At 37.4% G+C, this 12,287-nt stretch overlaps 1 protein-coding gene across 5 annotated transcripts in view; it reads right to left on the bottom strand.

Moving 5' to 3' along the window:
• The window catches only part of TOR1AIP1 (torsin 1A interacting protein 1), a 43,664-nt gene that overhangs the window by 30,398 nt on the left and 979 nt on the right, over nt 1-12,287 (bottom strand). For 3 of the 5 annotated variants that reach the window (XM_023549226.2, XM_010590981.3, XM_010590979.3), the window contains exons 2-4: nt 7,107-7,181; nt 4,498-4,557; nt 3,549-3,593 (exon numbers count right to left, since the gene is read on the bottom strand). In XM_023549226.2, coding sequence (XP_023404994.1) covers nt 3,549-3,593; nt 4,498-4,557; nt 7,107-7,181 — 180 coding nt within the window. The remainder of the gene's footprint in view (nt 1-3,548; nt 3,594-4,497; nt 4,558-7,106; nt 7,182-12,287) is intronic. The other 2 variants (XM_003410863.4, XM_010590980.3) reach the window with 1 other exon arrangement.

A 12,287-nucleotide genomic window follows, 5' to 3' on the forward strand; every position in this document is an offset into this window, starting at 1 on the left:
AGTTCTACTCTGTCCCATCCAGTCGCCATGAGTCAGAATCCACTTGATGGCAACGGGTTTGTTTTTCATTTTTTAAAAAAGGTAAGAATGGAGTCCTGGTGGCGCAGTGGTTAAGAGCTTGGCTGCTAAACAAAAGGTCAGCAGTTCAAATCCACCAGCCACTCCTTGAAAACCCCGTGTGACAATTCTACTCTGTCCTATAGGGTTGCTATGAGTCAGAATTCAGTTGACAGCACTGCATTTGGTTTTTGTTTTTGGAAAGGTAAGAATAACGCTTATTATAATACAAACTATAGTCTCCTTCCCCACTTTGCCTGCTATTCCTCCTTTAAAATTGAATTCAAATGTCATCTCCCTTCACAAAATCTCCCCTGCCTCTTCTGCAGAGTAAGGCACTTACTTCTCTTCTAGGCTCCCATATATCAATATCTTAAGTTATTATAATGATTTTTTAAAATTCATTTTTCTTTTCTATTTGATCAGGTACTCCTAAAAGGTACAGAAAGAAAAATCTCTTGGCTCTATATAGCCCTAGTATTTAGGCTAGTCACTGACATATACTGTTGTTGTGTACCATTGAGTCAACTCTGACCCATAAACTCATTGCCACTGAGTTGATTCTGATTCATAGTGATCCTATATGACAGAATAGAACTGTCCCATAGAGTTTCCTAGGCTGTAATCTTTATGAAAGCAGGTCTTTTCTCCCGCAGAGAAGCTGGTTGGTTCGAATTGCTGATCTTTTGGTTAGGAGCCAAGCACTTAACCACTGCGCCACCAGGGCACCTTCACTGACACATAGAAGGTGGTTAAAAACAAATGTTTGTCCAAAAAATGAGATTTTATGATCACAGAATATAAACTTTTAAATTAAGATTTTTGCTAATATTTCTCACACTATGATAGAGTTACTCAGTAATTTAAGAAAAATACTCTGAAATTATAGCTCAGTAATTACATTTCATGGAAGGTTTTAAAGATTCCATTTGTCTTTATCTTTTTAACCCAAGCTGCAAAGAATCTACAGATAAATATGTAAGTACAATCTGAAGACGAATCAACAACGACTACGCAAGTTTTAATTTCATTCCTCCCTTTGTTATTCAGCTTTTTAAAAATTTCTTGGCTGCTACATGTAGGTCAAACATTAAAAAATAAAAAGTATTACTCTTCCTTATGCTCATGCTAAGGCTCTGAGAAATTAAAAAACTATTTGGAGCAAAAATATCCTTAATAAGAAAAAATTATTTTCAGAAATTATAAAAGCTGTGGCTTTAACAAATACATAGACAAATGGTAATAAATTGGCTGTTGAAGTGTTACTTTTCCAACTCCTTCAACTGATTAAGAAAAGGTACTTTCAGAAGTTCTAGGTTTTTGTTTATTATAAGAATAGATCACTTATAACCATTAGTGGAGATCAACCACTACCTGTATCACTACTTTCTGTTGCTTGGCCACAGTTTCAAAGGGAAAGACAAAGTTCCATGCACATCTCAGGCTGTTAGACTCATAAAATTCCACAGATATGCTGAAAGCCCAGGTGCCAAAGCATACACATTTCCACTATACACTTTTCCCATTCCTAGAGACTTTCGTGATGCACTAGGTGTGAGGAGTGAAGGGTGCTCAAGAAAGTATAACTTTGCTTTCTTCATGTTTTGTCTGGGGACAAAAATATGAAGATATAAATGAGACTATCATGTTTCTCAAACAGAAGACTGGATAGAAATAGGAGTCATTAAGTGTGAGATTTCATTTTCTTTTTTTTTAATTTTCTCCTCTCTTTTTATGCTGTCAGTATGACCTAGTATGGAGTGTTGTAATAAATATGTGTTCGGGCAAGTATGTAACTCTTTGAATTTACTCTTAGAACTATCGAATGAAAAAAACTTTATAGACTGTTTAGAGGATTTGATGTTTTTATTCCTACAACTGGTAGATCAGAGACTGGCAAACTTTTTTCGTAATGGGCCAAATAGTAAGCACTTCATGCTTCGCGGATCACATAAGTTCTCTGTTGCATATATACATTTTTTTACAACCCTTAAAACCTGCATAAAAACAGGTTGTGGGCCAGGTTTTACTAGGAGGCTGTAGCTGGCCAACCTCTGGTGTAGCTTTAAGAATGTTACCTTCATGACTGTTCAATGCCTATCATGCTTTTGAGAAAAGTAAGTGTGGGGCAGCAGGCAGGAGAGGGTTAAGAATACCTTAGGGATATAACCACTATTCAAGCTCCATGCATGGCCATTTCATATATTCAAGATGCACTAACATCACTGTAAAAGAAATTCCCTGAATTTCATAGAAAACTTTTTTAAATGGGAGGCACTTATAAAAAACAGCTTTTGTTATAAAATACACACAAAAAATGATTTCTAAGTCTAGCACACAAAGCAATTGTTTGATTATTTCAGTTCTAAGTTTTCTTCTAATTAAAAGTCTATGACTTAAAAATTTTTTAAAGTTTTTAAATAGAGCACTTTAGACACTCTGGTAGATAAGAGCGCATGATAAGCTGCACACAGCAAAGTTCATTTTCAGCACTCAAACACTCTAAATGCTGAGGTCTCCAAAGAAGCTGGCCTGAGTTTGAGCGAAAGAGAATTTCATTGAGGAAGTTGCAACTCTTTATACAGGAAAATGGTACTTCCCTCTTTTTGACTCATTCCAAATTTAGAAAAGAAAAGAAACTTAACAGCTAAGTCCCAACCACAATCAATGTAGATTCACTTAAAGCCACAGATCTTGGTAGCTCATGTCCTACACCAATGCAGATACTGAAAAGTATTTAACCCATGTCAACAAACATGGCAATGGACACAGAACACACTATGAAAAAAATCTCAAATTCACTTTGTAAGTAAAGAAAAAAAAACTCTAATTGGTAAGTTACTATTTTCTTTCTCTCAACGGTGTGAATTTCGCAAAGGCTAATAAAAACTTAAATGCATTTGTTATCACGTCATTATATGAATTTTAATGGGGCCCTGGTGGCACAGTGGTTAAGAGCTCACCTGCTAACCAAAAGGTCGGCAGTTAGAATCCACCAGCCACTCCTTGGAAACCCTATGCAGCAGTTCTACTAGGTCCTATAGGGTTGCTATGAATCAGAATCGACTCGACAACAGGTTTTGTGGTGGTGGTACAGTAGTTACGTGCTCAGCTGCTAATCAAAAGACTGGCAGTTCAAACTCACCAGCCACTCCGCGGGAGAAAGATGTGGCCATCTGCTTCTGTAAAGATTACAGCCTTGGAAACCCCATGGGGCAGTTCTTCTCTGTTTTATAGGGTAGCTATGAGTCAGAATTGACTTCACAACAATTTTTTTCTAAAATATGAATTTAAACAATAACATAACCTAAGACATAATTTCAGACATAAAACAAAGATTATAAAGAAAAGTCATGGCTATAGGGACAGTGTCCCATATGCCAAGATAATGAACAACGTAATATTCTCGTTAGTGACCAAATGTGCATATTCTTGTATTCTGATAATCAGAACACTCAAAGAGAACCTGTAAGAATTATAGATAAACCAACCTAATTCACTCATTTTAGAATTTCCATTTGTACTGTATGATGAATCTGCAAGAGAGACAGCAAGAGAATTAGAGCTGAAAAGGAAATGCAACATATGGTTCTTTACCACAGGGTATTCATCAGAACCTTAACAGATCTTTATCATTAGTACACTTTTTTTAAAAAAAAGACCAGTCAACTATTAAAAAAAAAAAAAAAACACAATTCTTAAAGGGAGTGATTTCGGAGTAGCAGAGACTCAATGTAAAATAAATAAAATTCCTTTTTAGTTCCCAGGATAAACATCCTTAGGGGCCAATTAAATACTGAAAATGAAGTAGACGTAGGCAGTGTGTGGTAACTTGCTAGTTTTCTTTGATAGTCATGAAAATCAATTTAAGGGCAATACTTTCCAAGGTTTTAGTCAAAAAGAAACGTAACTGAGGCTCAGAAATTTTATAGCCCTGAGCCACAAATCCTCATTCTTGAATTTTTTATTAGCACTGAAAAGAATGCAAAGTCCCTGACCTTAGTTTAAAATCATCACGCTAACGAAAAGAACCGTAGCAACATCTCAGAAACAGCCTCTTAAAAAGAATGAGGAAGCCCTTTATGATATGGGAAGATATTTCAATACATGCTAAGTAAAAAAAAAAAAAAAAAAAAGGTGCAGAAAAGTATTCATCATGCTGAAATTGGTGTTAAAACTGAGAAGAAAAGATAATTTACACATGAATCTCCTTGTATTTCCATAAAATATCTCTAGAAAAATACCTAAGAACTGGATAACACTGGTTACCTCTCATGAGGAGACTGGGTAGCTAAGAAACAGATGTGGCTAGGAGACTTTTCATTGCTTATCTATAGTAACTTTTGAATTTTGAATGATATGAATACATGTACTATTCTTATTTAAAAATAAAATTATATTTATAAAATAGTTAAGCCAACAAACAAAATAATCTCTTACCAGTTCTTGAGTTTCTTAGAGGGGGTCTACACAGGCTGAGTACACGGTCTTCACTCACCACTAATATAGGAAGAAAAAACATTTAAAATAATATGAAACGGCAAAAGTACTAAGTTTATTATACAATCATCCCTTCATTTATCCAACAAAGGTTTACTGAGCTTTTTATTATGCTAGCTGTGGGAATACAATAATGAATGACACGCACGTTTCCTGCCATATAATACGTTCTGGTAGGAGAAATTCACAATTTTTCTCCACATACCATCTCGTATTAAAGGAAAGAAATACCAAATAAAACTCTTCTTACTTTCTCAATTAAGAACTGAAATCTGTAACACAGCACCAACTCAATTATCTATTTCATTTTTGTCTTAACATTATGGATTATTAATGGTATATGTCTTAATTTTAGGGCTAACTTCTTGAGAGTTAGTATATTCCCTGCCTACAACTATTTAACTTTGTGTGTAACCGGGAAATGCAGACTTTAATTTTAAATAAAATGTTAATGTTTGCCTAGAAAACCACTTATAAAGGTATGTTTTCTCAAAAAGGCTTTCACAACGTATTCTAAAACCCAATATATATCTAAATTCAGATTATTTTAGGTTTTGTTTCATACATCACTCTGAAAAAGCATTATGTTTTGGGCCTGTATGAGAACTGCAAAAACCACATTCTGGACTGGCTATCGTTGGCCCTTTCCATTATGTTGATTGCATATGTCTGTTTTTACAAAATTGACTTAACCAATTTCCCTTTACAGTATTTAGAAGAGAGAAGTCCATTCATTTGCACAGAAAATATTTATTGAACATCTTATTACACATCCTAAAGGACAGGGTGTAGAAGATGTACTCTCTTATGAAGTGCCATGAGAATAAAAATCTTGTATATTTTACTGTTTACAAAGTGATTTTACATAATACACTATCTAGTATCTGTAGTGAGCTGGGAAGGGCAGATAATATAAAGGACCTGAGGCTCAAGGTGGGTGAACAACTTGCCAAAGTCCAGTGCTTTTTCCACAACATTATGCAACCATGTACCTCGTAAGTAGTGAAATACAGGCCTAATTAGAACTCCAAAAGAATGCTTAAGACATTCTACTATATCACAGTTTTATAATAGTCTATAGGCTGGTGCTTAGTCTTCATTACATCAGCTTACTTAACTCCATAATTTTTACAAATTTACTCTAAATTTTTAACATGAGTTATTTTACTTCTCCAGGTATAAGGCATACAATGAAATCTACTGTAAATAAAATTTCAAGATTACTGTTTTTTCAAATGTCCTGGAAAATTGAATTGTAGTACCCATCACTCAAAGCATTTTTTCTAAAATAGTTTATAAACTTAACACAGTAACATAGGCTGTTCAAGGAATTAAGCATGAAGGTGTGTTTATCTGGAACTGAACTTGAGCCAGATATATTTTATTCTAAATTGAAAACAGAGTATTTCAAATTATAAAACATAATCTTACTAGAAGAACTAGTTAAAAAAAAAAGTCAGGACTTAGGTAAAAATCAAACAAACAAACAAACAAAAAAACAGGATGATCAGTTTCATTAGCTACAATCATTTGTTATGGGACTTTCTTAACAAATAAAAGAAAATGGAACTAAAACCCAAAGTATACCAAGCATTAACAATTTAACTGAACTTAATCCTTCCCCTTGTTTTCCAAGTATTTTAAATAGTTTTTATAACTTAAGTGGACTATTAAATATAGCCTACTTTCAAGTTATATTGATTTTAAGACGCTTTTTTTTTTTTAAACACTTTCAGATGATAGTGACCCTATAGGACAGATTAGAACTGCCCCATAGGGTTTCCAAGGCTGTAAATCTTTACAGAAGCAGACTGTCACATCTTTCTCCCACAGAGCACCCCATGGGTTCGAACTGCTTAACTTTCTGTCAATGGCCAAGTGCTTAACCACTGTGCCACAAGGGCTTCTTATGCATCTTATAATCTATGGCATATTACAATTTAATCGGCAGCATTTTTTCTTTCTAGGTGGTAAATAAAACAATGATAGCGTATCTTACAACTGATGGCACCTTAGATTCAATGAAATATAGTATGAAACTGACAAGATTGACTATACTAGTATATATCATGATTTCACCATGCAGAACACTTAATCCATTTTAAATGGAAAGCAGTGTGGCACAGACAATCATTGAAACGTAACAAACATGACTCAGTTGCTAATTGTTACACAGAAGGGTAACAGCGAGGTACCTGGGGAAAATGAAGGGGCTTTAGAGAACAAAACCTGGGTCTGAATTTGGCTCATGTATCATGTGACCTTAGTAAGAGTCTTAATTACCCTGAGGTTCAGTTTTCTCATCTATAAAATGGGTATAACATCTATCCCTTAAGATTGTGTGGACTAATTAACATATACAACCTGGCTAGTATCTAGTAGCTACTCAAGTGTCAGCCACCATCTTTTCTTGACATATGTCTTCAATGCTAAATTCTATGGACTTATAAAGAAGATTCACTGAAACTCTGAATACGGAATGTTTTGGGACTCTGTACATAAGAAAAAGAAACAGTTAAGGAGAAAAACAAAAAATTAACTCCTCTTACCTGGAACCTCCGGTGTTCTGACAGTTTTCTTTGAGACTGGTTGGCTTAAGACAGTTTGGGAAGATGGATCATCCTCTGAAGGAGAAACATAACAAAATTCAGAATGCATAACCTAGGAGATCCTGGTACAGGTTATGCATATTAACAGCAGCACATCAGGAGAAATGCCAAGTAATTAACTTTTTTAGAAATGTGTAATTAGGTTTACTAAAACTCTGGGATCTAATTAGAGCCACTCTTAAAACAGAACATAAAAATAAACTATTTCACTTAATTTTTTTCAATAACAGATCACCAAACACAACTACAAATACACAAGCAACAGCAGACAAGTGAGATAACGGGGACCTCCTAAAAATTAAATACTTACGCTCATCAGAAAACTTTATCACGATACTGGGGAAGCCAGCACAACCTGTCCAAGGCAAGGTCATGGAAGCTCCACTGACATATCCAAACTCCCTGAGGGACCAAATTACTGGGCTGAGGGCTGTGGGGACCATGGTCTTGGGGAACATCTAGCTCAACTGATATAACATGATTTATATAATAAAAAAAAGTTCTACTTTGGTGAGTAGTGCCTGGGGTCTTAAAAGTTTACGAGTGGCCATCTAAGATACTCCACTGGTCTCATCCCATTGAGAACAAGGGAGAATGAAGAAAACCAAGACACAAGGGAAAGTGTAGTCCAAAGGACTAATAGGCCACAACTACCAGAGCCTCCACCAGACTCTGGTCCAGCACAACTGAGTCCTGCACAACTAGATGGTGCCTGGCTACCACCACCGACTGCTCTGACAGGGATCACCATAGAGGGTCCTGGATAGACAAGACTTACTGGTCTGACAGAGATTGGAAAAACTCCAAGAATATGGCCCCCGGAAACCCTTACAGTTCAGTAATAAAGTCACTCCTGAGGTTCATCCTTCGGCCAAAGATTAGACAGGCCCATAAAATAAAACGAGACTAAATGGACACACCGGCCTAGGGGCAAAGGCGAAAAGGCAGGAGGGGACCGAAAAGCTGGTAACGGGGATCCCAAGGTCAATAATGGGAGGTTGTTGACATGTCAAGGGGTTGGCAACCAATGTCACAAAGCAGTATGTGTATTAATCATTCAGTGAGAAACTAGTTTGCCTTGTAAACCTTCATCTAAACTACAATAAAAAAAAAAAAAAATTCATCAAAAGAATGAAAAAAGAACCTACAGACTGGGAAAATACATTTGGAAATGATATATCTGATAAGTGCCTAATCTCTAAAATACGTAGAAAACTTCAACAACTCAACAACAAAAAGACAACCCATTTAAAAAATGGGCAAAGGACATGAAGAAACACTTCACAGGACATTCAAGCAGCCAACAAACATGAAAAGATGCTCACATCATTAGCCACCAAAGATGCAAATCAAAACTACAATGGCAACCATCAACAAAACAAAACAAATGCTGGTGAGGTTGCCCAAGGGGACTGGAACCCCACTCCACTGCTGGCGGGATTGTAAATTGATTCAACCACTATGGAAAGTGGCATGGCACTTCCTCAAAGAGCTGGAAATAGAAATACCCTATGATTTAGCAATCCCACTCATAGGTATAGACCATAGAGAATTAAAACTATTGACATGAACAGATAAATGCACACCTATATTCACTGCTGCATTATTCACAAAATCAAAAAGATGGAAACAACCTAACTGCCCATCAACAGAAGAATGGATGAACTGTGGTACATATACACAAAGGAAAACTATGAAGCCATAAAAAATAATGATGAGTTCTCAAAATACACTGTAACGTGGATGAATCTGGAGGTCATTGTGCTGAGTGAAATAACTAAACCGTGAAAGGACAAATACTGTATGACCTCACTATTACAAAAAGACAAGAATAGGTATACATACACATAGAGAAAGCACATTCTTTGGTGGTTACCTGGGATTGGGATTGAAGGGGAAATCATTTTGTAGATAGCAGACACTTGTTAGTTTTGGTGATGGGTTAGGCAATGTCAAATAAGGGTGAAGTCAGTAAACTCGACCAAAGTAAAAAATGACACTAAAAAGTATACAAGATTAAGGGATGATTTTCACAAAAGCCAAAATATATACAATTTTGCAACAACAGTAATAACAACAGAAAATATGTGTGGTTACAGAGATAGATATGTATACTTACAAATGTATAGGAAAGCACATATAAAGGAGCCCTGGTGGCACAGTGGTTAAAGTGCTTGGCCGCTCGAACTTACTAGCTGCTCCCCAGGAAAAGGATGTGGCAATCTGCTTCTGTAAAGATTTACAGCCTTGGAAACCCTATGGTTTTAAAGCATATACGAACATACAGGTACACACATACAGATGTTTCTGTAGGCAAATGTATATACATGTTTCTGTGTGGTGCGTATATATTCATATATAAAATAAAGCACACGGGGGCACAGCTATGGATACTTCCTAGACATAACCAAACGCCTCATGGGATTGGGTTACTGAGCTTGAGGGCTCAGGGCCATAGTCCCAGAGGACAACTTGGTCAATTGGCATAACATAGCTCACAATGTTCTACATCCTAGTTTTCTTAGTGGCATCTGGAATCTTAAAAGCTTGCCAGCAGCCATCTATGATACAACTATTGGTCTCTACACATCTAGAGCAAAAGAGAAAGAAGGAAACCAAAGACTCAAAGAAGAAACTAGTCTACAGAACTAACAGTCTACACCAACCACAGTAACACCTACCTTGAGACCAGAAAAACTAAACAGTGCCACTAATTACCACTATCGACTAATCTGATCAGGAGCTCAAAAGACGGTCCTGGACAGAATGGGGGAAAAAATGTAAAACAAAACTCAAATTCCTAAAATAAGGCCACTTACTGACCTGTAGAGACTAGAGGAACTCCTGAGACTATCGCCCTGGGATACCCTTCAAACCACTCCCAGAGAACACTTACCAGCCAAAAGACAGAGTGGCTCATAAGATAAATAATATAACCCATAAGTGCTGTGCTCCTCTAAACAATCTAAATGAGACCTAACGGTCAACATTTACCCTAGACCAAAGATGAGAAGGTAAGGGGGACAAGGATGCTAGATTAATGGAAACAGAACAATCACAATGGAAATAATAAGAATGCCAATACATTGTGAAAAGTATAACCAATGTCGCTGAATAATATGTATAAAAACCAAACCCGATGCCATCGAGTCGATTCCAACTCATAGCAACCCTAAAGGACTGGGCAGAACTGCTCTGTAGGGTTTCCAAGGTGAATCTGAACTGCCGGCCTTTTGGTTAGCAGCTGAGCTCTTAACCACTATGCTGCCAGGGCTCCGAATAAATATGTATAGAAATTGTTAAATGAGAGCCTAATTTGCTATGTAAACTTTCTCCAAAATCACAATATTAAAAAAAAAAAATGAATTCATCAGAATATAAAAATAAACTATTCACCACTGGCGCTTTATAACAAAAATATATTCAGAAAATTTAAAACCATAGGCTAGAATCATCAAAAATTACACGGCAGAAAGCGGAAGAGTGAAAAATGTTTAGATTCTTATAGATTTACTGAAGTAAATTCCTTACTAGTCAAAAAAAGGGAAAAAAAATTTAGCCTAAGCACTTGGGTTAAGAGTCAGTACACTGTAACATGTATTTATTGTTTACCATGCACAAAGCATTCTCCTAAGTACTGTACTGTACCTTCAAGACATTTCAACTCACAGCAACCCCATGGGACACAGGAGAACTGCCCCATAGGGTTTCAAGGAGCAACTGCGGATTCCAACTGCTGACCTTTTAGTTAGCAGCCAAAGGCTTACCCACTGTGCCATCAGGGTACTGAAGGAGATACAGAATTAGCATAAAGACTGAAGTATAACATGATCCTTCAAATACATGTGTTAGGATCTTTGTCTTAAGTAAGTTTATAATCTTAAAACAGATATATATATACACACACATATAAAAACCGAACCCATTGCATCGAGTCAATTCTGGCTCTTAGTGACCTGCAAGGACAGAGGAGAATGGCCCGTAGGCTTTCCAAGGAGCGCCTGGTGAATTCAAACTGCCGACCTTTTGGTTAGCACCCATAGCTCTTAACCATTATGCTACCAGGGTTTCCATATATATAGATACATACAGGCTCTACTAACTTACATATCTTTAACACGAACCTTCCAAAATGGACAAGCCTTCAAATGTGTAAACACTTCACGTGTCTATAGCCTATAACAGCTCTATGCTGAAAATCACTGCCTCTTCATAGCCAACAATGGTCTACACTATGTCATCCCATTGTGACTGAAACCTCACTCCCCCGCCCCCCACCGCCGCGATTTGTTTCACGGGTGCCTTACAAAGGGCTAAGATGAAACTTCACCTGTGACTCTGTTAAATCCCCACAGTCAGGATGGGAGAGGATGGGTTAAGGAGTTGATTCACCTGTGACTTACCTAAACTACACACACTGCCAGCATCCTTTTGGCCCATTTAGAAGGACCTCGGGTGCTAAGCAAAAGGTAGGCAGTTCAATTCCACCAGCTGCTCCTTGGAAACTCTATGGGGACATTTCTACTCTGTCCTATACGGTCGCTATGAGTCAGAATTGACTCGACGGCAATACACTCACACTGCCAGCATCCTGTTGGCCCATTTAGAAGAAAACTTCCTAATTAACACTCTTGCTACCACTGAGGCTAGACGGAGGGCCTCTTAAGGTGGCAAATTTTGGCAGACACCAGGATACTTGCGCACAAGTTTATCAGGCATTGGAGAGTTTCAGTTCAGGATAACTGACCTCATCTAGGTGTATGGATTTGGGTGGGGTCTCAAGTTAATTCACCAACTCCGTTATCCCTAGCAACACCCACGCTCTCAAAATTTCCCCTCTCCCCCCTCACCAGGATGAGGATGGAAAAAGACTGTAAAGTTTGATTACAACCATGATCCTGGGCTGGGGACTTGTGGCCTTTTGACAGTTAAAGAAAAAAATAGTAGTGACTTTGGTAGAAACATACTCAGGGCAAAGGGGATGGAAATGAAAACTGAGACCACCGGAATGATTCGGGGTCCCGACTGCCGCCTAACTCGCCACCCCCTTGTGGAGACGTGCAGACAGGGGCAACCCTGACTCCCCTGAGGTGATGCCCAGGGGTGGGCAGCAGCTCCTCG

Source organism: Loxodonta africana, chromosome 25 (genome assembly GCF_030014295.1).
Source record: "Loxodonta africana isolate mLoxAfr1 chromosome 25, mLoxAfr1.hap2, whole genome shotgun sequence".
NCBI classification, from domain to species: domain Eukaryota; kingdom Metazoa; phylum Chordata; class Mammalia; order Proboscidea; family Elephantidae; genus Loxodonta; species Loxodonta africana.